Here is a 27,218-nt window from a genome sequence, read left to right on the forward strand (position 1 = left end):
TCCGGCCTAATTCATTCTTCGGGAGCCTTTTGTGTGGAAATCGCGTGGGAACCGAGTTTTGTTACAATCCTTTTAAATTATTCAACATTTTATATTACAATTATAACAGTTTAACGAGCTTTTAATGAGTTTTTTTTTTTCCGTTTTGAACAATAAAATATTTTATATTAATTCAAACACATTGTATATGCGGCAGAGGAAAAAGTTTTAGATTGATTGTTAGCAAGAAAAGCACAGTCTTTGTATCAAAAGCACAAAAGCGTTAATCATTTTATTAGCCTCTTTCCGCCCGATGCCATCCATCCATCCACGCGCAGAGGACGACGCCGAGCTTTCGAGCTTTCGATCCTACTCGTATGCCGTGCGGGGTTCGTGCATATCGTTCATCTGGTAATTACCGGTCGCGGTCGGGCTCATCGTGAAATGTGAAATGCGAAATAATCGATAGCTCTAACTCGTTCACCTCGCCTCACCTCAGCGAGTTAGAGCTTTTGAGGTAAAAAGCGCGGCCGGTAAAAAGAGCCATCAAGCCGGCGCACAACAACGACAACCGACAAAATAAAAGACGATACTTACACTCACACACACACACTCTACGCGAACGTAACAATATATTTTGCTGCTGGCGTCGTTGTAACAGAAGTAAAGGTGTTGGTTGGTCATTAGCAAAGCTCCGCTGATGAGCCGCGGCGCACGGTAAACAGCTTAATTGACGTCGTCCTCGGCGGACAAAAGAAGGTGTGACACAATGCCGCGGCTCTAAACGCCGTACGCGCAGTATCAATTTCGATAAAAGCTTGCACAACAAGCTTTGAAAAGCTTTCTCGTGTCGGCCTGTTGTTGGACACTTTGAGCAAATTTGATTGTCATCGTGTAAATCATCTTTAAACAAACCGAGCGGACATAACTACATAACAACCCACTATTGTGAGCTTTTTTATTTCATAATTCTTGTCAGAAATAATTTAAAACATAAAAAATTATGCTTTTTGAAATAATTTGAAATTATTATTAGTCATATTATGTTGTGTAAATTATAAAATGTCGGTCTGAGAGCTTTGGTGTTATGAGACATTACCAGGTCATTTTAATGTCAGAGCTTTTGACCCAAGCACATTGCTGGAGGGCGGTCGCGCGGTGGCCCATGCGGAAAATTGCCGAAATTACGCGCCGCGCTGCGGTATCTGCAGTAAATCTATACGCTGTCGTAAAACGAGCTTTTTCAGACATCTAGCGCCCTCTTGATGTAGGAATCACTACTGTTTTACTACAACTTTGTACGTGGCACTCACAAAAGTTTTCTTGGCAGTTTACAGAGCTCTACACTGTAAAAATGAAGTAGAAAGCTTTATTTTGTTGAGTTTAGTGTTTGTGTCGCCACCTAGGTGAGAGTTTCTCAACACACAAAGTTTACAAGGGTAGAAATTCTGTGCCAGAAAGGAAAGCTCAATAAAATGTAAAGGGTGAGAAGAAAATGTTCAAAAGCTCTTGGTAGGTGGCAGCACTGATAATAAAATAGAATTTATTGCAATAAAATAATAAAAAGTAGCTTTTCTTAACTTTACCTGCTAAATTTATTACTTTATAATGAGGTGAGTGTTATTTGTAGCGTTTTGAGCTTTTAAAAAAATTCTAAAACATTTTATGATTAATGCATACATAAACATGAAGTAGCGCTGGAATGTTTTACACAATCGTCAATAAAAGCTGTAATAAAATACGCTCTACGCTGTGTTGAGCTTTTCATGTGCAATTTTATGCGCTTTTATTTAATATCACAGAAAAGTTGTACTCCAAAACACTAATAAAAGCATATCGAAATAATAAAATTCAAATGACTTTGATAAATAAATATTTTCTAGCGTAGAAATGATTTTGAATTATTTTACAAAGCTCGCAGGAGTGGGGAGTGAAGAACGACTCACTTCTGAATTACACCTACTCGTAGTATAGTAGCTGTATTGATCAGAAATCGATGTTGGGCGTAATTGTACGTAAATTCATTAAAAATTTACGCCGAGTTCCTGATGTGACGCGAAAGCTGTGACGGCGGAGCTTGCGACCCATAATGACGAACGATTTTCGATTTGTGGAGGCGCCGCGCTTGCATACAAATCAAACCCGGCACACATAACAACTCGAAAGCATTCATTGTTAAATTGTTTCTGTTTTTTGTTTGTAAAAGCACTAAAACAACAACAAATAAATTATTTATTTGCGTCGGAGAATTAAAATTGCAATAGGAGCGAAAAGTACAAGCGCAGCGACGTGAAAAACTCATTTCTATTTATTTGTTTATCAAATGACTCCTCGACTGCGTTACCAAGTCGCGAAGAATTCCGGTGCGTCTTTGTGCCTTTTGCGCGAGTTCACTACTCGGCGAATTCATGACTGCACGACTTCATAAGCCGCCGGCGGCGTAATTCGTTTTAATTCCGACGTTTCTCGCTGCCATTCACAGCTGAATAAGGGATGAATAGCAGTACAATACCTGAGCGATCGCACTTGCCGCTTGCTCGCGCGCGCAACTTTTCATTCGACTTTTGATATTTTAATGCTTTCAGCCTCGGCGATGAAACAATGAAACGAAAGTTTTTATTGTTGATGAATTCGCGCACAAAGCAACAAGTTTTACGATAAAAGCGATGATGAAGAATGAATTTTATTAATTAATAATAAATATAAAGAGTATAAAACTGATTTTTCAACGCAGAAAAAAAATTTATAAAATTTTAATTATCTGCTAAGTAGTGTAAATAGTAACACTTGAAACTTAAAACCACGAGTAAATTATAATCCGAAATTTTGCGCTGGCATAACGCGCGGCGTGTGTAGTTAATTGAAACGCACGCGGAATTTAATTAAAATATTAATAACGTTAATTTCGAGATGCATGGCGGAGGCGCCGGGGTCGCCGGGCGCGCGCGCTGAAGGCAAACTAGCGGCATCCGTCAAGGAAACGCGAGAAACCCCACGGAAAGCGATCAGCGCCGCACACCGCCGGCGCCTGAGCGATAATAAATTTATTATGAAAGCGAGCAAACGCTTCCGGTATTCCGGGCTTCCGGCGCGCAACCTTCAACCCACTCAGCGCTGGTGATTAGGCCGGATGTGATGAATGCCAAATTACCACTACTTAATTTTATATCCATATCCAGAAAAACATGTTTTGTAGGTGTTAAAAATTGATTTGATTGTGTTTTTGGCGTAATGTTTTTAATTATGCGAATCACCGGTGGCAGTGATTTTGTTCTAAGCACTTTAAACAAGTGCCCTCGCAAAGAATTACACTCGAAAATGTTCAACTGCCGCTTGAAAGCGTGGAAAACCTCGCTGAATACCAGCGTGATTTTTTTTATTTTCGCTTTGGCGCGTCATGACGATTTTTTGTTGCTGTTGTGTGCGAGTGTTTTTGTTGGTTTCGTTTTGCATTCGCCGCGTTGTGTTGTGTTTTTTGCTTTCTTGTAAAGCGCAATTGTGGCAGGTGGAAAATAGCTCCATCATCAAGATCAAACACAAAAACAAAGCTAAAAAAGAGTAATTTTAGAAATGGAAATCACATAAAATCCGGAAAATCACAAATAAAGATTTTAATACGTGCTTTTCAAACATTAATTGCCTTCCACGTCAAATTTGACAAACCGGAAATCCGGAAATCATATTTTTTTTTTTTATTTTCTATTGTTTATGATATACCGTTGAAATTTTAAAAACCGGAAATCCGGAAACACAAACTTCAGTTTAATTTTGTTGTTGTTTATGATATACTGTTGAAAATTTTTAAAACAGGAAGTAATATTACTTTTCATTGTTTTTGTTTTTATTTTTATTTTTTTAGTAGTTTTTGACTTATTTCTTAGTTTTCTCGGTAGATTACTTGTCTTTTCCTGTCGAGAGAATGCTCTGACGTGGTCTTAAAAATAAGTTCTTTTATTGCCTCTCCCAGCTTCCGGCGCGCAGACAACGAAACCTGTTATAGTTTAGTTACTGTGTTGTTGCACTGATTGCCAACCAATTTCGCGCGGGTCCCTTCATCGGCCCACGGACGACCGACCGGCAGTAATAACGTCGGACGGCGCGCAATCGATAAATCTCATAAAACACGAAAGAAATCGCCGCCGAAAAGAGCGAAATGAAAGTGGTAACAGCCTTGCAACTCCCACAACGACTTCCGGCGCGAACAAAAAATACAACAACCTCTGAACGCCTCAAAATATTTTATTCAATATTATTATATTGTAGGTAAATTTATTCCGGCAAAAGATATGAATTATTCACGCCGTATTTTATATTATTTTATTTCAATTATCAAAATTAATGCAATTGACTAAAAATGCAGACCTGGAGGGCTGGAAATTATCCGAGATATATCCACGTATGAAAATAGACTCGTTGTCAACGCCGCTGACCGTGTGACGAAATTTAAATTGAAGCGCAACATGAAGGGCGAATATTATTATTCCGCAATTTCAATAATAGCATTATCGTCATTAGCGCGCTCGGAGGCGGCGACAGTGCTCTTCCATTAATATTAAATCAAACGCGCACTTGACGTTCGTTTAAAATTTATGAATGAATTTAATATCGTACGTATTACACATATTATAGTATCAGCGGTAAGTGACAAACCGGAAAACCGGAAGTGTCGCTTAAAATGTTTATTTTTAATAAAAATATTATTAAGTAGGTTTTTGTAAAAACCGGAAAACCGGAAGTTTTAATTGATTTAGTATAAATAGTGTGAGTTTTAGAAGTGACCGCAAAGAATGCGAAAGGTAACGTTTTGCCGAGCGTGGTGGGGAGCGGCGAAACGGAAGGATCGCGCACGCCGACCTCGTGGCGCGTCGTTGCCGCCTCCGCCGCCACCGTCGTTGAGTCGCTTCCATTCGCCGCACGCCGGCCTCAGCCTCAGCAGGTTGCCGCGCGCGGACTCTGACACACACTCTCAAAATAACTACGTGTCAATTTAAATATTAATAAATTATAATAATAATAATTTATATAAAAATATTGACGAACGGATATAATTTATAATAAATTAGGTGTTGTAGTGAGTGTTGGTTTTTGGGCGTAAATAATTTTCATTCAGTATGAGCATGTGAGAGGTGCGCCGATTGAAAAAGTGTGTGTGGTGGTGGTGCGCGTGGTAGGCCCCGTCGATGGTATGTGCCGGGTTGCGGTCGGTTGGCGGCTGCTAGGGCTGCTCGCTGCGGTCGTCGGCGCGGCCGTCGGCAGCGAGTTCCCCGAACGCGAGTGCTGCGACCTCGACTATCCGCCGCCTCAGCCGCCCGCCGGCGCTGAGGATGCCGACGTTGATGCGGTGGTCACCCAACAGCCCAATCTTTCGCAAGCTGCTAACACTATCATTCCACCTAAAGGTAAAAGAATGAAAAAAAAAACACACAGAGAAAAACATGAAACGCGAGCGAAATTCCCACCGAGATAATTATCTTTGCGCGGGGTTTCTGGTTGCCGCCAGTGCTATGTTATTCTAACCCGGAGACATCTTCGCCACTTTGTTATGCGCGCTATTTTCCTTCACGGGTGCATCTCGCGTGCTGCCGGGCGACGAGTGCAATAAAAATGTAAAGGCAAGTTGGACGTGCGCTATTTACACGATGCGACGTTTTCGTCGCTTCCCGACGCGCGCCGTAAGTGCAGTCGTGTAATAACATCCGGATGAGAAAAAGCGGATGATCAAGATTGCTATCAAAACGACCAGACTAAAAATTAAAACGAATTATATTACATCTGCAAGATCAGACCGACTATAAAAACATATTACCAACGCGGAAAAGTTTAAAACCGGAAAACCGGAAGTGTCGACAAAAATGATTATTTTATAGTTTTAGTTACAGTACCGTTTGATTTTTAAAAGTGCGGAAAACAGGAAATGTATTCCGGAAAATAAAAAAATTGGGTGACTTTTATTGTTTACTTGTTTTTATCATCCCGGATAAGTAATTGTGAGGATGACGAGGTGCAAGTTGCAACAATGCACAAGGCGAGATGATTTACGAGGGCTTTTCAGAAATCCTTTATTTGCTGACGTGTTTTAGTAGTCGCGCTCAAAGCAACAAAAAACTTGAAAAAATTTAGTGCAAAGTTACTTTTCTTCACAAGTAAAAACTAAAACACTAAAAAATATTCTCGACATTAAATTAATGTTTCAATTTATTTTTCTTTACCTCTTGTCACGTTTTATTTTTTGATTAATTGATATTTTTTAATTATTTGCTATTGATTAATTCCGATGACTTTTGATATTAGTTCATGCTTGAAATGTTGACTTTCTATTATCAATTTCTCAACTTCTTGTGCTCTTTTCGGCCCTGGGTGGTTGGTGGTTTGTTGGTTTGTTGAATGGATCGATGATAATACAAAAGTTCGAAAGCGATGGCGAGGCGGAAGGCAAACATCGCGTTGAAGCTTCATTAATCATCATTTTATTATTTTATTATCGCGTTTCCGTTTCCGCTTTGCTTCGATTCACTTCACTTCCGATTGCCGCCGAAAAAGACAGGCCGGAAGTGGTGGTCACGGCGGATGTGCCACTTTGCGGGCGCTCGCGCTATGTTATTTACTCTATTGTTTAACCACTATTAATTTTTTTCGCTTGCATTAAATTAGGGTTAACTTTAAAGCCAAATAATTCAATAAATATTTGGTCAAAGTGAAAAATTCTTTATAGGTTTAATAAAACATGTAATTCTGTATCACATTACAAAAATTTGTTTAATTTTATTAATAATTAATGCAATTTTAATGAGTTTTATGAAAAAAAACAAATTTGAATTTTTTTAAAATTTTTGTTTTTAAAATTTAATTTATTCAACAAATATTTATATTATACTAAATTTTTTAAGTGAATCATATAAATAATTTACTCTTGTATATAATTACAAAATTTCATTAAAATTTAGCAATAATTACGGGAGTTATTAATAAAAATGTTTAATAATTGAATTTTTAATATAAAATTTCAATTTATTTTCGCATGTAAAAACATGCAACTGTGATATGAGATTTTCTAGTCGAGAAAATTACATAAAGCATAGAATGTTTGCTTTAAGAGTGAAACAAAGCGGAAACGTAGCAGTTTTAAACTAAACACATAAAAGTGAAAAAGCGGCGATCACAAAATGTGAAATGCGGCGTAAGAATGCCGAGCACGTCTGGCCGAAGCGGGCGGTGCATTATTCTCGCATATGCCAAGCCTCGCAACGACCCACCTCACCCGTCCCTGCCATCCCTTAAAGTCCTTGTAATCCTTTTTTCATGTGCAACTACATAAGTGCATCGTTTTGTTAACTTTAAACGCTGATAATTTCAAGTATCTCAAGTGTATTATGCACACTAAATGGGATTACCCTTCAATTATCCTTAATATAATAAAAGGATTTTTAATTTTTTTGTTGCTGGGCTTTAAAATGCGGATAAATAAATTTAATTCTTGAAATAAGAATTTGTCTGGCGGCTACTCGAAAAGTAAGAGTTAGTAAGGTTGGAAAAATCGAAGGATTGAAGTGAAAAGGGTTTGAAAAATAAGGATTTACGTAAAAAACCGCCGGACCAGGATTGGATTGCTTTTGATGAGGATTTGTGAGCGGTACATTTGCGGTGCAAGCCGTGGTAATTTAGGAACCACTGAATTTTCCTTCTCTTTAAAGAAAAAAAAAAGAGTTCAAACACTATTTTTTCATCATTTGACATTTTCCAATCCAATTTTCATCAACAAAATTCGTAATTAATTTCGTCGATAAAATTGACTAGCTTTTTTTTCGTTGTTGTTTTTGTTCGGTCAAAGTTGTTGTTCGGGATGTTTTTGACGTTTGCGCGCCGAAAACTTACACGCCGCTTGATCGCTGATGATGATTATTAGCATCATTAATATTATGAAATGTGCGCGTACGTTTCTCGTACGTAATTTATCAATTTAAAACAATGGCCGCATTAATTACGATATTAATTCATCGCGCCCGGCGCCTCCGCCGCCTTGATCGCGTGTTGTTGCTGCGAGACGCGCGTCATTAGCGTACAATGCGCGACACATGATAAATTCGGCGGCGCGCTTTAAGTATCTCTTTAAGAATTTAGTAAATTTTGGTGTTAACATGGAAAAGTGAGTTTCATAATTAAATTTTTCGAAGATAATCAAGAGAAAATATTTTTTTTTGCCGAAAAATTGAAAATTATTTTAGTTTTTCGTAAATATTTTGCATTTTTTGACAAAATATTATAAAAATTGGTAGCTAGATAGCAATTTACATTATCTACAGGGTGTTTAAAGAAAATTTAAAATTAGTCAAATATTTTTCAAAATATGCAATTTTAAAGTTCAGAAAAGTAATTTCTTGAAATATTTTACATTTTCCTACATAATTATAAAACTACTGAGTGAAATTGTACAGAAGCTTGTACACACATTGCTAATTAAATATTCTGCAAGATGTCGAAAGAATTGTGTTGATTTTCTTCCTGGTTCTTTAATTATCCAGACGCAAAGTGCGTTTTAAAAATTTAAAATCAAATAAAAATGTTAATCCGTTAAAACACGACTATCTAAACTTCTTATAACTAAGCCAAAAGTAACTAAATCAAAGTTTTTCAATTTACGAATACATTTGACTACCCTTTTCATCCACCTCCACGCCACCATCTTCTCGACCATTACTCACTGCTGTAATAATGATGAAAAATTTTCAACTCTTCAATTTTTTTTCCTCCTCCTCGGCTGCCCATGTCTTGTACACGTACTAAGTTTTTAAAGCATTAAGAGCTCAAACTTTTCATTTCAACTTTGCGCGTCCGCACGGCACGAATGTAAATGTTTGCCTCTTGTCTCGCGCATTATTTCAATATTCACGAGAAGGAAAATATTACGCAGAGCGTGTTGCATTTGTTTATCTCATTTTCATCTTGTGTAGTGCACACGACGTGGAATAAAACAAGGGTATTTTAATATGAAGAGACGCCGCGCACATGATGAATGTGGAGGATGGTGAAAAAAGAAGCGTTTGTCAATTAATCACGTAATTACTTTGGTTAATTCCGTCGACGGCGGCGACGACGCCGTCGCTGCTCGTCACCGCATCTCACGGGTGTCATTTACAAACAGGCAAGGGGTTTAGTTGTTAATCAAGCGGATGATATGTATAAGATGTGTGTGTATTGTATTTTTAATGTGAAATACAAGTTTTAAAGTTGGAAAGTTGATTAAAATGGGTACAAAATATATTTTTTTTACTTTTTAGGTTATAACTTTTTTAATATTAGTAGGAATTGTATAGAAAAGTGTAGCCAATTAAATTATCTACAGGGTATTGAAGAAATTTTTGTTGTGACATTTTTAGTTTGTTGGTAATTTTAGGTCGAAATTTTGTATTGGAAAAAAAATTGATCAATTTTAAAAATAATATTTTTTATATTTTTGATTATAATTAACGAATCATTAATGCGATTTTTACTGAATTATTACTAAGGAAAGTCAATAAAATTATCTACAGGCTGTTTTTTTAAATTTTTAAAATAAATTAATTAGAAACAAAAATACAGCCTTTTTTTCTAAAAATGGCAACAAAAAAATTCAATAACACACAATTTGATATTCTTTTATATTCACTTTTTTGCGATAAGTACGAATGTACAATAGGGTTGGTTGTACGCGCGCTAATTATAATTCCTCATTAATTTGCGCGCACATTCTCACGTGCTCGCCGTTCGTACTTGCCCGTCGCGTGGCGTACACGTCGCGCGGCGCGGATATTGATTTTTTCGCCACCGCCGTCGGCGCCTCCACCATTTGCTCGCTTCTTTTCCTAAAGGGCCACTGCCAACCCGCCGACTAACCGCCAAACCACCCCGACCGACCGGCCGACCACTTCATTGATGTAGAGTGGAATAGAACGCAGTTGAGTTGTAGTTGTAGAACACTGGTTTAATATAATTAGTCGCAGAGCAGAAAGAAGCAGAAAAAAAAACGGAAAAAAAATTCACCAAAACTAGAGTAAAATAACAAAGTTTGGTAAACTATCTATATCAATATGAAAGTTTAATTAATTTAATTAGTAAATATTAATTATTATTTTATATTGAATTTGGTTATTGAACCATTTTTGATACACGGCATCGGCCGGAATGCGAAATAATTTCGGCACGCTAATAAATCGTCGTTTAATGAATGCTCATGCAATTAATCTAAATTATATCGGCGAGTGTATAAGCGAGTTAATAAAATTCGACGGCTCGGATGACAAATTGCTGTGCTGAAAATACTCTAAACACGCACTTAATATTTGATTACTTGCTATAAATTTGTTTACATTATTCAACAACTATATAAATTTACTTTATGAATTACTTAGAAATGCAATACTAAAAAAATTATTTACCTACGATGTAGAACACGGAATATCATTAAGTATTAACCTTGAAATTTTTTGTAATGCATAAAATCGATTTTTAATTTTTTTAAATTTTTTGCATTTACTCAGTAATTTTATGCAAAAAAAAAATAACAAAAATTAAGTTTGCATTCCGCGTTTGTATTTTGTGTTTACATATTGTTATTTGGCTGCGTTTGTCACTTCCGTTCGATTTGTTTAGCAAAAGTTGCAAAGTTTGAACGCGCCCCGGATGCAAATGCAATAATTATACTTTGTAATTTCACGTGCGCGCGACGTGTCGATGAATACCGCGCACGAAACGTATTTTTCATCCCTGTTTTTTTGCAACTTAACTTTCCCCATGTATATTAAAAATGCAAACGACAGATTAAATATTTATCCACTTGGTTATTATATTTTATTTTTATTTTTATTGAAAAAAAATACAACGTGGATTAGAGCATTAAAATCGATGATTGTTTTGCACCCGGTTGAATTAAAAAAAACGCAGCGTAAATAAAGCAAGTCATTGCGATCGCAAGGGATGCAAAAAAAAAATAACAGCATGCATGCATATTCATGTGAAATAATTGTCGTCGTTATTTTGCATCCGGTGTTCTGATGTTTTATCAAATTAAATACGGGATAAATAAAATTTATTTTATATTTTTCTAAATTGTTTTTGTTTTATTATTTTAACATCTTGTATATTTACTGATTGTGCAGAGCGTTAGATAAATATACAGCTAATAAATTTGTGTTTATCGTGATTTTTTATTTTCGGGAGTTGTTTGAGTTTTGAATTTGCAGTTTTATTATTTTTTCCGGTTTTTTGAGGAGAGAAAAAATATAAAGCTATACAATTGGATAAAAATCGGTTTGTTTGCTTGGCATGTGTCACAAGTGGATTATCCGGGAATATCCTGGATATTTTAAAACGCCAAACCCGGATAAACGGATAACCGGATGTTTCCATGCCACGAAGCGTACAACTTACTAATCTCGTATTTGTTTAATGCGCTGTAATTGCTGTAATTGTTTAATTAAGTTCTAAACTACGCGCATAACTACAACACGACGCAAACTGGTGCATTTTTAAGTTAGACAACCAATTATACAATACATTAGAAATAATCTGTACATTTGGTTGCCTATGCATATTTTTCTATTCCCTGCATTTCTGTTGTAGTTGGTTTTCATATTTACTCTTTACTCTTAAGTGGTTTATTTGCTGTCTGTGCGCTTTCTTCTCCTTGTTTTTCCGGGTTTTCCATTCCGATTCGTATTTCGTATGCAGCGCGCGTTTCCGTCATCGGTTCGACGTCGCACGTCGATGAAATCGAATCATCCGGCTGTTTGTTTTTTCCTTCACAAACGCCGGCGATCTCAATCTCCACAAGGATTTCCGCTTTTCCGTATTCCACAACGCGCATCTTTGCAAACAGCAGAAATAACGAGCAAACACATTAGAAATGAATAAATCATCGATTTATGCCGAACCGGAAAACCGGAAATCTTTGGTACACAATACGTTCGCATTTAAATTAAAGAATAAATATGTTATATTATGTGTTGTTGTTTTGATAGCCAGTTGGTCCTTGAAAAGGGTTGTTTTGACGTTGTGAATATTGCGCTGTAAACTTCCGGCACTTTGCGAATTTTGAGGCGTCCACGGCCCGGACGGACGGTTATGAACCAGTTAATTATTAATCGCCGCCCGACTGGCGCTAACTAAGTAAAGGGGTTGTGCTTTCAGTCATTGCGCGCTCGCCAACCGGAAGTACACTGGAAGTAAATTTCATGCGAATTTCTTTTACGACTTAAAAGCAGGAGAGACTAAGAAAACCAAGAAAAACACCTCGCGAAAATCCACCACCTCTAAAAACAACCCTTAAAGTACAATATTTACTTAAGTTTACCTCTGATAAAATTTCCTCTTTTGTGAAAAAAAAAACTTTTCGTAATTTTTAAACATTTTTAACGCAAATTTCCGTTTTGGGGGTTGTTGTGTTATTTAACCTTGCGGAAATAACCCTTTGGAGCATTTTCCGGTGCAATCGCCTCGATTACAGGAATACCCATAGACTTAATGAAAAGTAAGCGACCATTAAACACATTTGATCATATATTAGCGCATGGTCAAGTTTGGGGCGCTGCGGCGGCGCTAAACAATGAAATATAGTTAATGTTTGGAGGGTTGAAAACTTGCGTGACCACCTTAAAGGCATGCGTGCGACCACATCCACACACACTTTGGTAACATTCTCAAAGCAAGCCTTTGCTACACTCGCGTTGACCTCAAACCTTTGAGTTTTCCTTCGTTTCCTTCGAGCTTTACGAGCTTTTCATAGTTTGGCGCCTGCTATGTTACACGCACTTTTGATTTAACTCATAACTTAAATAATTACGGAAGTTAATAATATGATATTATAACACATTAAGATAGAGAGCTTTTATTTAAGAGTTTTTGTGACTTTGAAGAGTGACTGGAAAAAAATAAGATGTTTGCTGTCAATTTGGCATTGATTAATTGTGTTCAACATGTTTTTTTCCGAAACCGGAAAACCGGAAAAGTTGCGGGAGATACGTTCTTTGGATGCGCACTTAATTTCCTTTTCGGACAGTGCGTGAAAAATTGTGTTTTTATTGTTCAAAGTTGTCTTGTTAATTAAATCACTCCTTTTCATATTGATAAATTATGTAAAATGAAGTTTGAAAGCCCTTTGCGCGACAATAAAGAAAAATGTCGTGCGTTGAACACGTAGCGAATTTTTCCCGCTCGCGTGTCAACTTCAATCCTGAGCGACGGTAGTCACGTGGCCGACCATTGCCCATTGCCCACCTATGCGTTCAACCCTCTATTAAAACCGAGATCAAACCGATATGCCACCCCCGGGCGCCCGCGCTCCTACAAACGCCCTTATGTAATCTTCGTCGCTAGCTCAAAAGCCAGGAGCTTTTGAGGAAAGGGTGACATTTCTGCACGGCGTGGGGTGGTGGTAGTGCTGGTGGTTGGAAAATGTACAACTCGTGTGATTACTATATTGTGTCGTGGCTGGGCTTTCTCGATCACGAAAGCTCCAGCCCAACGTCTTAAACACTGCAAGACTGTAAACGTACTAATGGCGCATGCGATTGCGACGTTGGCGGTGTTGCCAATGTGGCGCAATCGCCATATCACATCTCACCTGGCCCCGCCGCCACGGGCGACCTTTTTTTCATACTCCGCTCATAATTCATAAACCTCACACACGCCTTACATTATTTCCGCTTTACTCGATTTTTTCTTTGTCGTAATTTTTGCCACACACGCCATTTTTTTTCTCTTCATGCTTCATTCATTTCCGGTTTTGATATATTGATCAAATTAACATCAACAAATAAAAACAATCAATATTATAATATAAATTGTGCCCGTAGGATATTTTTAACTTCCGGTCTAAACCGGAAAACCGGAAAATACCGCAGTGTTTTTATACTTTTACACTTGGCCGCGTGCCAACTAAAATCACGTAGGTACTAAAAATGTCAAACTTTAAAAACAAGTTGGAAATTAAAAATGCGCCATTTTGTGACAAGTGGCGCCCTCATTCCTACTAACTAACTAACTATACACAAGCACAAAATAAATCCGACATTGACGTCCATCAATCTCGCTCAGCGGATGGCTCTCTCGAATCGACCGCAGTGATAGTTCACGGTTGTTTATAACCCGCCCTCTCGGCTGAAAATTTAAGCAAGAGGATTCGAGGGTGGTAAATTATGTTGCGGCTCGTTGCGCGTAATAATACCTTTCGCGTCGATTTGTGGCCGGCTCGCGCTCAATCGTGACCACCGGGCAAAGCCACGAGATAAAATACTCGCAACATTTAAATGGGTTGCATATATAGTCGGTTAAATGTGAGCTACTGAAAATTATAGTTTGTAAAGTGGGTTGCCGCTAATGAAATAGTTGTTGTTTGCTTGTTATTTGCACACTCGCCACCAAAGAGAGAGAAAAAAAAGTAGCGAGTAAATTGAGTACGTAATTGAATTAATCTTCTGGTATTAATTTTCATGAGAAAATGATGAAATCTGATGCTTGCGCTTGGAAAATTAAGCACCGCCGGCGGTTGAGATTGAGACGTTTAAATTAGGCCACTCAATATACGTCCCGGTGAGACGTAACCTCAATTTTCATGGTTTGACTATCAACATATCGCACAAGGACGCGTTTTAAATTTTAAGTGTTGTAACTTTTGAACTAGTAGAGATAGGAACATTTTGTTTGAGCAGAATGAAACTAGAACTTATTGACTTTGTAATGACGTAAATATAATTAATTTTTAATAATAAGTTTGTAAAATATTAAGGTTTTAAATTTTTTATGCATTATTTCCAAATTTTTATAATTTTTTATGTAAATGTTTAGAGTTTTATCCATTACGTCGTCATTTTGTAATAGAAATTGATAAAATTTGTAGAAGCTGCATTTGATAAGATTATTTATCTACTGACGGAAAAATCATAATGTTTAAATGACTAGTTTTTAAGTAATGGCTCATTAAATATGACAGATAAATATGAGGTTTTTATTTTTAACTAAATTAAAAATATAAAATTTCAAAACGTTGCAATTTTAAAACCACAAACAGAATTTCATAATTTTTTGTAATTCAACTAACTACTGCTTATTATCTTCCAATATTTGTACTAATTATTAATTAACGTTAATTAGTACGGTAGTTATTGCTAATTGAAAAACAAAACGCAAAAACAGCGTTAAAATAACACAACCAAACTATTTCTGCTATAACTCCGCCATTTTAAAAGTTACTAAAACCAAATTAATGCCATTAAGACATAATTAAATTCCACATAAACCGCAAAAAAGAAAATTAAAATCCCTTTAATAGTTTCTGTGTTATCCTATATCAAAGTTGATGCATCACAATTTTTGCCAACGCATGACGTTGTTATTCTACACAGTATTCGTCTTGATGGATGTTTAGACTGTTGACTGCTGCAAACTTTCAGTTGGCAGCACTGAAGCTTAGTTTATGAGAGTGGGGGGGCTAACACGCCGAAGCACCCGTTCATCAAGTTTAACCTAGATTTTCACCTGCGGACAACTCGCAGCTCTCCCAGCTTGATACTTGCAACTTGCACGCTGAGATTTTGTCGAGATGCTTAGACGTTGAGACCACCTTATCCCCCAAAGTGTCCGCTAAATTTAACTGAAAGCAATTAACGTGCACACACGAGTCACAACATTCGCTTAAGTTGGGTTAAGTAAAGTTATGAACACTTCAGAATCATATTGTTTAGCCATCACATTCACATACCGATATTATAATTACTAATATGTTAAGCGTTTTAGTAAAATCGCAATCAAACTATTGTTATAACGCTAAAGTGACCCGTAACCTTTTAATGCACTTTGGGTTGCAGTACTCTGCAGTGCAATGCACATCACATGTATTGGTAATTCGGAGTAAACTATTTATACTCGTGACGCCATTTGCTATTTTCGGCTTTTAGTGGCACGACGATACGTGCGGCTTACGAGCTTTCGACAATGCGCAAACATGGCCGTCAATTTTAATTAACGCTGACTGCTAAATTGAACCACTAAAGTTTTAATTGTCCATGCAATCAAAAATATCACGTTTTTATTTATAATCATTTTGATTTGATTTTATTTTCAGAAAATTTTATTTTATCGTTTTTGGTTAACCGCGACTGTTAATCTCAAGTTTTAGCAAACTTTCACGCCGATAACCGCACATGATTTACGGTATCATGAGAACTTTTACTGGTTTTATTATTATCGGTTTTCAGCAAGTTTCCGAATTGAATTTTCGAATAAAATTATAATTTAATTGTTTAAATTGTTGCAAAAACTAATTTTAAATATTTCGAATTAATTTCCGCTTTGTTTGTTTCACTCTAATGTAAATAAATGTTTGTTTAAACTTTTGCGAAACTTTGCACGTGTTTAGTCGAGTTTAAAATATGTAGTTAAATGCAATGCGGGTTGCAGCAACAAATTGTTTACACTCACGCGGAATTTTTTCGCTGCGTTGCCGCTGAAGTTGCAAACATATTTTTAATCACGTTTGCAGCTCTTTAACTTCCGCGTTTTCTGTTTTATTCGTATTATAACAAAATTTAACTTTTTTTTTTCTGGCCGAAAAAAAAATTATGACTGAAGTTTGCTTGCCCGCTGGGTATAGCTATATGCTGGAGATCATAAAACCACCCCTAATGCCACCCCTTGATTTACTCACGTTTACACTCGTTTTAGCTCACCTTTTCGTGTCTGGCCGCTGTGTGTTGTAATGATATGATTGTTGGTGGGTGGTTGTGGCTGTCGGAGGCGGTTTTTGAACTCCGACTCCGGAGGCGTCATGGGAATGCCCTCGCCGTGTAAATATATGCGATAAATTTCCACTTATCTCGCGCTCAGCAAGCTATTTGAATCTCAAAGCGTTGCGGTGGCGGCGGCGGTGGCGGCGGCGGTGGCGGCGTGCGCTTTAAAAACTCACATGAATAATTCGACGCGCAATAATTACCATATTCGCAATTTACAATTTCGCGATTTGCAAATTTCGTTTTTGTTCGTGCGCCGCGCGCGCGCGGATAACAAGCATTCGTATTGTTAAGTAGGTACCTACGTGTACAACTTTTAAGTACATAAAATGTATTATTTAAATATTTTAATTCGGGGAGAATTACTTAGTTTTAAAACGTAAATTTTAAGTAAAAAATTAGTGTTTGGGTTGTTTTGGATGCAAAAATTGTTTTTAAAGTGTTGTAAAAGCAAAGGAAATTTGTTTATATTTATTTTGTTTATAGTTTTGTTTATAGTGCAATTAATTACCTTTATTTTGACATATAAACAAATAAAATTTACCAATTAGTTTAAAAATTCCAGTTAGTTTAATTTTAATTTCATAATTTAATATTTTTGAAAATTTTGTTTTTATTTTACTATTTTAATAATAACTCCGCCATTTTTAAACATAAATTAGTGAAATTTTCACCACCAAAACTAGATAATATTTTCTACAAATGTGCAAAAGAATTTTTAAATTTTAATAACTCCACCTTGAGTAATCGTTCCTTGAAGTTGTGAGATATTTAAAAAAAATACCTTTTGAAATATAAAATATTTAAATTTGTACCACTAAAACTAAATAATATTCCCTGCAAATGTGTGAAAGAAGTTTTAAATTTAAATAATCCCCCGCTGAGTAATCGCTTCTTAAAGTTGCGCGCACTTCAAAAAATTTAACTTTTTGACACTTTTCTAGTTTTCGTCCATAAATCTTGCAACTTTTTGACCTCCAACTAAAAAACATGATGTTTCATAACAATATGTTACTTTAAAACTTTGCACAACTTGCCAGATAGTTTTGAATGCGCGCTTGTTCACTCTATTACAAACTTCTTCCACGAACGAGGGCATTGTCGTCGTCCTCATCCGAAAGTTGCACGAGGGTTGAAGGTTGAAATAAGTCATGAATGCAGCACATTCACAACTCAACACATTTATTCTCACCCAGCCCAAGACTCGCGTTCAAGTTTATTCCGAGTCGGCGAGATTTTTCAACCCTTGTGCTTATTCCCAGCAAGATTTGAGACATCCTCGTCGTTATTAATGCAATTCGTGCGTCGGCATTCAGCGCGCTTCATTTCCCATGCTGAGTGCGCCGCCATCTTGAATTTCCGCTGCACTTGTATCATGTGGGTCAAGCATACTACCACCCACACACATCTTCTTGATTTTAGACTAGTAGTAGTAATTCTTAAGCTGAAAACGAAGCGCAGTGCGAGAATTTTAACTTTTAACTTCTTTTCCACCCCTCTGCCTGCATAAGGGATTATCCTTTGGGGGGTGGCGTGAGAATACATTCATCAGCATCCGGTTTCGGGACGGATCGCTCGTCCATAAAATGTAGAATCGAAATGGTAGCGAGTTAAAAGCATTATTCCCTCGGTGGCGTTCGGTATTCGGAATGCTTCAACCCTCAGTCCTTTTTTTCTTCGTTTTCTTATCCTTGAGAAAACATGAAGGATCACTTTTATGTATTTTTTCTGCAACTGGTCAAAAATACTAACATTGGTGAGAAAATTCAATTTTTCCCTCTGGGAGAGGGGGAAAACAACCCTTAAATTTTATAATCGTAATTAAAATTTTATTCATTTTATAAATTCGTTATCAAAATGGAGGTGAAAAATAAAAAGTATACATAATTTTTTAAGGGTGTAATTAACCCCTTTAAAATATTTTTAATTATATCAATTTAATATGTGAATAATATTACGTTTGTGATTTGAGTGATTTTATTTAACCTTGTTTTTTTTTTCTCTCTGTTTTAATCTGATGTAAAACCCACCCTTAATTTTTTTACTGTGAATTGTATAATTTAATGCATTGGGGTTAAAACTAACAACGATAACGCGCACGCACTTTAAAAATTCCTTCAGTTTTTCAGATAACAAACAAAATAATAGAGAAAAAATAAATTTCCAAGGGTTTAACTTGGAGTTTTATAACCGGGGGAATCCCACAATACGCCGGATAATGGTGCATCGTTAACGTACGATTAAAACTGATCGAAATGCAATTACGACGCGGAATTTCATTGAGTGCTATTCATGCAACTCTCGTACAACGAAAAAACTAAATCACTTTTATGTGTTTTTATGTGCGTTTCAAGTATTAAACTTATAATGGCCGCGGACACTTCCATATTTTTTTTCTGGTCGTAGCCCCGTAGGCAACTTTTTCTACACGCGTGCATAAAATATATGTCAGTCATTGTTAAATAAAATCTCAGCGATTCGCGCGAAATGCGCGCTGACGCTTTCCCACCGTGTTGTGCCTTAAGGGAAAATAATAATCGTATTATATTTACGCGAACGTGAACGGCATTTGTGACGTTCGTATACAAACAAACATAGTGTGTGTACGCCGGTGTGCGGTGGCACACATTGCATCAGAGCTAGTCATGTAGTCGACTGATGGATTTGTTCAGTAGGTCTGATGTAGACAACCCACATTACACACATGCGGATGTGTGTAGGTAACACGGAACGCATGACAACTTGAGCGCGTCGTGTGGGTTGCATTCCCAATTGGCGTTACGCTACTTGGCGACACACAGCGCGACATTGATTTTCTACGAGTCAACGCGTAAATGTAATATTGGTTGCGGACTTATAGTAAAATCTTTGATTTTAAAGAAAAATGAATTTTTGGTAAATTTTTGTAATTTTATTATTTTGAGGGTTGTTTATGTGGCAGAAAAATATGAAACTTGCTCCGCAAAGTTTCTAAGGGTTGTGGAGGATAATTGGGGTTGGAAAATGGCTGCACCGCCTTCAATTCCAATTAGACTTTACTAGCAGTTGATATCAAGACGTTTCAACCCTTTATTTATTTTTCTAAATTTTGTCTAATAATTTTATTATTTTCAACCCTTATTTACTCCAACCCCCGCTCTAGAATCTCTTGAATTTTCCTCGCATTGATTTCTCTCCGTGTTGTGTTGTTGTCGTTGTTGTTGCCGCGTCAATTCCCACACATCTCAAGTTTCCTCTTCCAAGCCCGCTGCTGAAAATCTCACCGTATTCGAATTTCACCCTCTCTAACTTTTCTTCGATAACTTTAAAAATATTGTATGGACTTCCCGTGTTCTCATGCGAGTTGATTAATTTGTTCTTTATACCTACGCCGGATAAGTTTGATTTTCAAGCCTCAAAAACAACAAAAACACCGATTGTTGTTGTTCCACGCTTTAATCTTCGACGCACGAGCACTGTGCACACAAAGAGTTCACCCCGGGCGTTTCTTGTGTTTTCCACACACGCGGCGGCGGAACGCATTAATGGAAAATCGGAAACTCTACACTCTAAGAGGGTGAAACTCACGTACGTCACGCGCAGATAACCGAGTTGTATTTAACATGTCGCTAACGTTATTATAAACAATTATCCGCAAACAGATTTTAAAAATATTAATTATTTTATGAGATTTTTCAAAAATGTAAGTTTTTAATTGTGTGTATGTTTGGTTGCAGATCCGAACGGCAAGGTAGCCATCGGCATTCTCAACTGTCTGCTCGCGCGTCAGTTGTGCTTCGAAGACGCGTCATGTTCGGCCATTTTGGAGATTATACCGCGCGTCTGCGGACCGGAACTAGGTGAGTCGACAGACACAAATTAACACAGTTTGACAATTATTGACAATCAGCGTTGTAATTTACACTTTCGCGCTGTTTGCGCAAGTGGGAATCATTCAAATGAGCCAATTAAGCATTGCGGCATGGTCAAAGTTTTATCCTAACCTCAAACCACAAAACAAACGCGGCGAAACTTTGCGCGGACAAAAAAGTTTCTGTGGCGTTTCCGGTGAATTTCACTCGTTGTGTTGACTTTTCCGGTCTGCAAACGACAAGTTTAAATATGCTAATTGAACGTCAGTGGCACACACAGAAAAATATAAAATCATTTTAAGGTTAGATTAGGTTCGAATCGTGATCGCACGTCGTGATAATTTTCTAATTAAGCGCAGATTGAAAACCGGAAGTATTACATCTCGCGTGTTCCCACACGTTTTCTCCGCCATCTTGTTATCTGGATAAAATCAACCCTATTTTTAATGCTTGTTAATATTAAGGGTGCTAAACACATTTAACGTGTTGTGGTGGTCAGTGTCAGTGTCCATGATGAGTTGATTGTGTAATGCGTGACCTAGCTACCCCTTCGTGTTGGCTAGGGGTGTGGGAGTGTTGTGTCATCAATGAGCTTTCACCCCAATCAACACGACTGGTGGAATGTAAGTCCAAGTACAGAGAATTCCACTGACGTGATATGTCAGGAAATGTATCGGGGATGATTTTGAGTCTGAGGGGTGTTAAACAATATTACTGCAGGTAATTGAAGCTTCCATTTTGATATCACCGCTTGATAATTGCAAATAATAATAGTTTTGCTTAATTTTGTTGAATTTGTTTAAAATGTAATTATAAACGTGGATTGTAACCAATGAATGGAATATTGGTTTACGTTTGGGTTGTTTTGATGTGATGGAGGGTGGAATTTTCAGTTTTGTACGGCAATTTTCCGCGCAATGAGATTTTCCGCTGCGTCGAATTGATTTATCAAAATGAATTCTCCAGCGGACGCCGAGTAATAATGGCATTTTGATTAAAACCCGAACCCACCCCCTTTGCACCCGCCACGACGACGACGTTCATACCTCTGTCAGAGAGGAGAGGACGCAATCGATTCGACTGTCAAAGCTGTCGAAGGAGCACGGCCCAAAGAAGGTCTCTGCCGAAACGCGCGGGATGAAAATGAAAAGTTTAAACGGTTTTCCGCCGGCGACGAAATTAGAAATTAGTGGAGGCGTAATTTGTTTGAGTCTCCAATACCAATACAACCTAACCTCTCTTTTTGGGTGATGATGTTTTAGGTTATGTTGGGTTATAATTGTTTAATTTATTGCGTTGACGTAAATCACAACAGATAAATATCACATCTGATTGGTGATAGCAGTAAGGAATATAAATTAAACGATTTCGGACAATTCCCTTCCCGCCCCGCCGGTCTGATAGCCGCGACAAATCGTGACATGGCGGATGAAAACCGGAAAGTAAATTTGGATGTTTGGAATATGCGGAGGTTCGGTTTCCGATTGGGGTATGTCGATACGACGACGGCCGTACGATTTATTTGCGTTTCGATGGCAATATGCCGAAAAGCAGAAAACCGGAAATACGGACGTGTGCATACACACGTGACACATTCACACGGCGAATTCAACAATTTAAATTGCCATGTCACATTTCATAAGCAATTTTTACCACGCGGCAGGCAAAAAGTCAAAAACTGCAAAAATTAAGTTTTTGTTAGGTTAGGTGAGGTTAGGTTAGGTTATGAATAGGTTATGTATATGTATAGATATTGAATTAAAACTTCGCTTCAGATAAACTTTGATCAAAATTTTCATGATTCGCATAACTTTGCCTTTTGAGCTTGCGATAACATGAAACATTAAGAAAGCTTTTGACCTCGGGCGGTTTGCGATTGTCTTGCGCTGCGCCCGGGATTGAAAATTCACCCCTTTGCTGAATAGGGGCGCAAAACAATCGCGTCTTATACAAGCGCACGTAACGCACGTACTGCTATACTAGCATGAAAGGTCAAACGTTTTCTTACTTTACACCCTAAAGTTTCCTTTAAATATTGATAATTATTTTTTGACACTACAACATAACCTCAAATATAAACTATAAATATAGGAATTTTTTTTTGCATATACAGAAAACTTTTGTTTTTAAATTCCTAACATATTATTATGATTATTATGCCGGCCGGTGGTCAAAGCATGCTGATTGTTATCGCCCTGACCACCCCCGGACTGTTTCAAACCTTAACCACGACTTTGCTGGTAGTTTTACTTATACCATAAGAAGTAAGAGTGGTAGATTGTAAGAGTAAGAACCGAATTGTATGAATTTCTAAAGCGCACCTTCGGGGGCGGCTCGAAACACCCTTTAGCGAGTCTTATCGATTCGGAGACGGCGGGCGTGCATGCACACATGCATGACACGAGCACGTCGGTCGATAGGCTGAGGGTGAAGCGGGAAAAATGTGCTCCAACCCTTGAAATCTTACAAAACATAACCTAACTTTAAAATTTTAAAATTTTTAATTTATTTTTGTTGTAAAATAATTATTTATTAGTGTTAGGATGTAAATTATCACCTGACCTCTCATTTAGATCTAAATATGTCGATATAGTTGAATTCACCCCCTTGAGGGGTGTTTTATGCAAATTGTGCTGAGCATCCGGACATTATTGAAATAACGTGTCCTCGTCCACCCCATTGCATTGACATAATTACCACATCATCATCCCCCATCAACCCCAATGCATTCGGGCGAAATCAGTAAACACTCCTCAACCCCCTCTTCACATTCGGTAAGGTAGCGGTCTGCAGTGACATGCTGACGTGTGGACGTGCTGACGTTTGAGGTGCAAACTGCACGGCGCAACCCTTTCCGGCCAAACCACCCCTTATGATGGTGGTGGTAAGTTCACATGTGAGCAATATCACCATCGATCAGAGGGACACGCCGGACGGGACGACAATCGATTCGGTCAACTTTCCGGCCTCTCGTCGACGTGAAAATGGCGTCGCCGGTGCGACGTGCGAGGAATGACCTAAATCAATATGATTTTCTCGAACGCACCCCTTCGATGTGTCCGTCCACCACCGGAAGGACTAAACAGTAAAACGCTGAAAATAGACTACACGTGGTAAAAACGGCATGCATGTGACGTAAATCACACGGTTTTAAAGCTTTTTTACATAAACTACCCTTAATGCTTGTAATTTCAACCCTTAGTCATTTAAATGTGTTAAATCTCTGCCTGAAAGCAATGAAAGCACATAATCCACTCATTTTTCTACCACCACGCGCCCCGGTGAGGTAAAAAATACTCAGGGGTGGAAATTGTCCGCGATAATGAAGCACCCTAACGAGGATTGATGGATTGACGGAATGACTCGACTCGATTCCGGTCGATTCGCGCAATCCACTTCATTTTTCCACGCGCGCGCCCGCTAACAAGACAAGACAAGAAATTTCATTTCGAGCCTTCAATTCCACTACCAACACCACCACCACCACCGCCACGAACTTCACCACCTAAGAGGGTAGCTATCGAAAGTTTGATAGTGGTGGATCGGGGTGGTGCCGCGGGCAATCGAGCGCCGTGCGCAACGGAAACACGCGTGTAACATCCCTAAGCGTTCAATTTCATGAAAAGCCGTTTAATATTTTACCCTCGGAGAGAACGACTCCGAGGGTGAGATGAACGCTGGGGAATTAACGAGGCGAAACATGTCTTCATCAATTTTTACTCAGCGGATAGTTTAAAATGACTTTAAGTTACGTGTTATCAAGTTATTTATTTAATGGTAAAAACACACAGGTTAATAACTTGATAAAACGTGTTTTATTTTTATTTTTTTATTTTATTTTTTACTTCTTGTGACTGCCTGGCACGTTTTTTTTCGGCGAAAATAGCAAAGTGGTGCGCAAATGCAAATAAACTACCTTTTTGAGTGGCAAAGTGATGGAGTGGGTGGAATTTTTTCGGTCGGCGAGAAAAGCAGTTTTCGTCTTTTCGTCTTCTATCATAATCATGTTTTCGCGCCGCGCGCGCGCGTCTTTATCATCGTGTTCATCATTTGCGCTGCTTTTAACGCCGTCCGCGTGTAAGTGGAGGTAATATTTACATTTTGTACTTTGACTTGATGCGAATCGTTTCTCATCAGTTTTCATCAGCTTTCTGCGCGCGGCGAAATTTATCGTTTTGCATTGCTTTACGTCGCACTTCGCATCGTTCTTCATTGATCATCGCTTAACATCCCTTAACTTCGTTTTACTTCTCGTCGTCGCACTTCGTTTGATTTCTGATTTGGCACGTTTTACATCAAACGGATGCAAATAAAAATTTATTTCGCAATCAATCTAGGTTAGTGTCGACGTCTAGGGGTGGATAAATAAGGGTTAGACGTTAGACATTTTAAATTAACTTTTACATCAAGTAAAATTTGAAATATTGGAATATTTTTGTGAAAGTTTTAATTTTTGAGGAATAAAGTAGTTTTTATTTAGTTTTAAACTGCAGTTGATTGTTAGGGGTTGTTTGGGGTTTTATTACGCTATTGTGACCTTAGAAACTTGCGAAGAATGCGAAAAAACTTGCGGTGTTACCATGACCTACAAGGGTGAATTCACTGCGATTATTTAAACCGGAAGAAAGTTAAAATAAAGATTTTTTATTTTTTAAATAAAAATTAATAAGATTTAAACAGATAGACGCGTCTTTTGTCCACCAGTCGTATTTCCTATTTGCACCTTCAATAAACGACCCCCTGGCGACGCTGAGACGCAGATGAGCATTGAGTGCAAGCTGCAGGGTGCAAAGTGCGCGAAGGTAAAAGTGGGGCAACATTCCCACGTACACACGAAAACCGGAAAACCGGAAAACAAGACACCTACCGCTCGACACCACCCGGGCAAACAAACAGACGAGCAAACAAACAAGATTCGAGGACGCGAAGAAAATGGGAAAACACAGAGCGCAGAAAAAAAATTAAGCGATTTTTTTTTATTGAGCCGGTGGGTTCCTTTTTGCGAACGAGCTTTGAATTTTCTAAAGGGTTATTTTCATAATTCACCTTTAACGGGGCGTGTAATTCCGCGTTTTGTTTGTTTGGGGTTCGTTTACATTGAGTGCCCGTCGAGAAATAAAAATTACACGAAAATAAAGGAGTCACTTGAAAGTTTTTAGTTTTAAATTAACTTAAATTAACTTAACTTAAACAAAAATCAAATTTATTATTCATGTAGTTTTTGTAGCAAAAGGAAATTACATTATTATCCGCTTAACATTTATGTTAATGCATCGTAATAAATGCTCAAAGCAATAAAAACAAAATCGCATTAACAGCCGCGGTTTTGCACGTCGAAGAGAAAAGAAAAGAAAATGTAAAAATAAAAATCAAATGAAAAGCTTCCCCCCAAATGACCGGCTCGCATGGCTTCATAACCTCAAGAGCACAGATTACGCCACCCGTCGAACACCGCCGCATGAAATATCGCATCGGCGATTCATATCGCGCCACATCAACGTCACAACGTCATACATAACCAAACTTTGCGCGATACATCTTAAAGCCGTCGCGGCCGGTTGTGTGTGCGCAGCACACTCTCTCATAACTTGAGTTATGTCGTGTTCAAGTCGGGCACAAATCGAATCAGTCAAGCGCTTGGTTACAGTTTTGTTTGAAGGGGTTGTACACCGAGCAAGGGTTTACGACTGATAAATGATCACTGATAAGAGTCCTCGATGGCGATGTCCGATGCGTGGACAAGATAAAGGAAAGTCGTTTTTCATACAGACCGCGGAGTACAAAACTACCCTCATATAACTTCCTAAGTGTAAGTGTGTAATATGAGGCGTACAATGAAATATCGGGGTCGTTTAGTATTGTACCAAATATAATTTCATCATTTATTGAATAAATCGACTGAGAATGTGCGGTGGAAAAAGCAAAACTATGGATTTTGTTGGTTGGGGTTTTGTGGGGTTGATGTGGGTGTGTAAGTTGATTGAATGGATGGATAATCGCCCTCATTAGGGCAGCAATTAATATCAAAATTACAAAAAATCATTTATTATTATTACAAAAACCAATATTAAGGGTTGTTTACCTACAATTATCAAAATTGGAGTTTTTTTAAGTTGAGTGTCGTTTTTTTCATAAAAATCCGATGAATAGTTCTCTCATAATTTTAATTTAAAATTTTGGAAGCTCCGCCTCTTCATAACCCTACTTTAAACTTATGTAGGCGGAGCATAAAAAACTTTAAATCAAGATTTCTCGAATACTACTCAAGATAAAAATCTGAAACAAACGTTAAACGATTTTGAACAGAAATATCTTTCTCCTTTCATGTTCAATTTTTCTCTTTTGTGATATTTTCATTAAATTAATTATTTTTAATGAAAATTCCTGAGGTTTAAATTGGAATGTCAACTACAAATACAATGGTTCAATAGCGGTCAACATGGTTGCACACCGAACGCGTGTGTAGTCACAGTAGCATCCCGAACAATTGAACGACAAACGCGTTAACATTGCAATAGAGATAATACGGAAAACAATGCAAACACTCGTGATGCACTTGCGTGCACTTCAGGACGCGTTCGCAAACAGACGCTTGGTCCTATGCAACACTACGCCGATTGGTGTCGCGCGA

General features: G+C 37.8%; 1 protein-coding gene across 6 annotated transcripts in view; it reads left to right on the plus strand.

Annotated features, from left to right (window-relative positions):
• Positions 1–27,218, plus strand: part of LOC135797891 (uncharacterized) — a 93,505-nt gene that overhangs the window by 40,358 nt on the left and 25,929 nt on the right. For 4 of the 6 annotated variants that reach the window (XM_065310469.1, XM_065310472.1, XM_065310473.1 and 1 more), the window contains exons 1-2: positions 4,902–5,378; positions 20,453–20,575. In XM_065310469.1, coding sequence (XP_065166541.1) covers positions 5,165–5,378; positions 20,453–20,575 — 337 coding nt within the window. In that variant the 5' untranslated portion in view covers positions 4,902–5,164. Of the gene's footprint in view, positions 1–4,901; positions 5,379–20,452; positions 20,576–27,218 lie in introns of those variants that run through there. The other 2 variants (XM_065310470.1, XM_065310471.1) reach the window with 1 other exon arrangement.

Source organism: Atheta coriaria, unplaced genomic scaffold (assembly GCF_025399875.1).
Source record: "Atheta coriaria isolate IRGN ID8LTWV9N9 unplaced genomic scaffold, Caltech_Dcor_3.1 hic_scaffold_8_pilon, whole genome shotgun sequence".
In the NCBI taxonomy this organism is placed as follows: domain Eukaryota; kingdom Metazoa; phylum Arthropoda; class Insecta; order Coleoptera; family Staphylinidae; genus Dalotia; species Dalotia coriaria.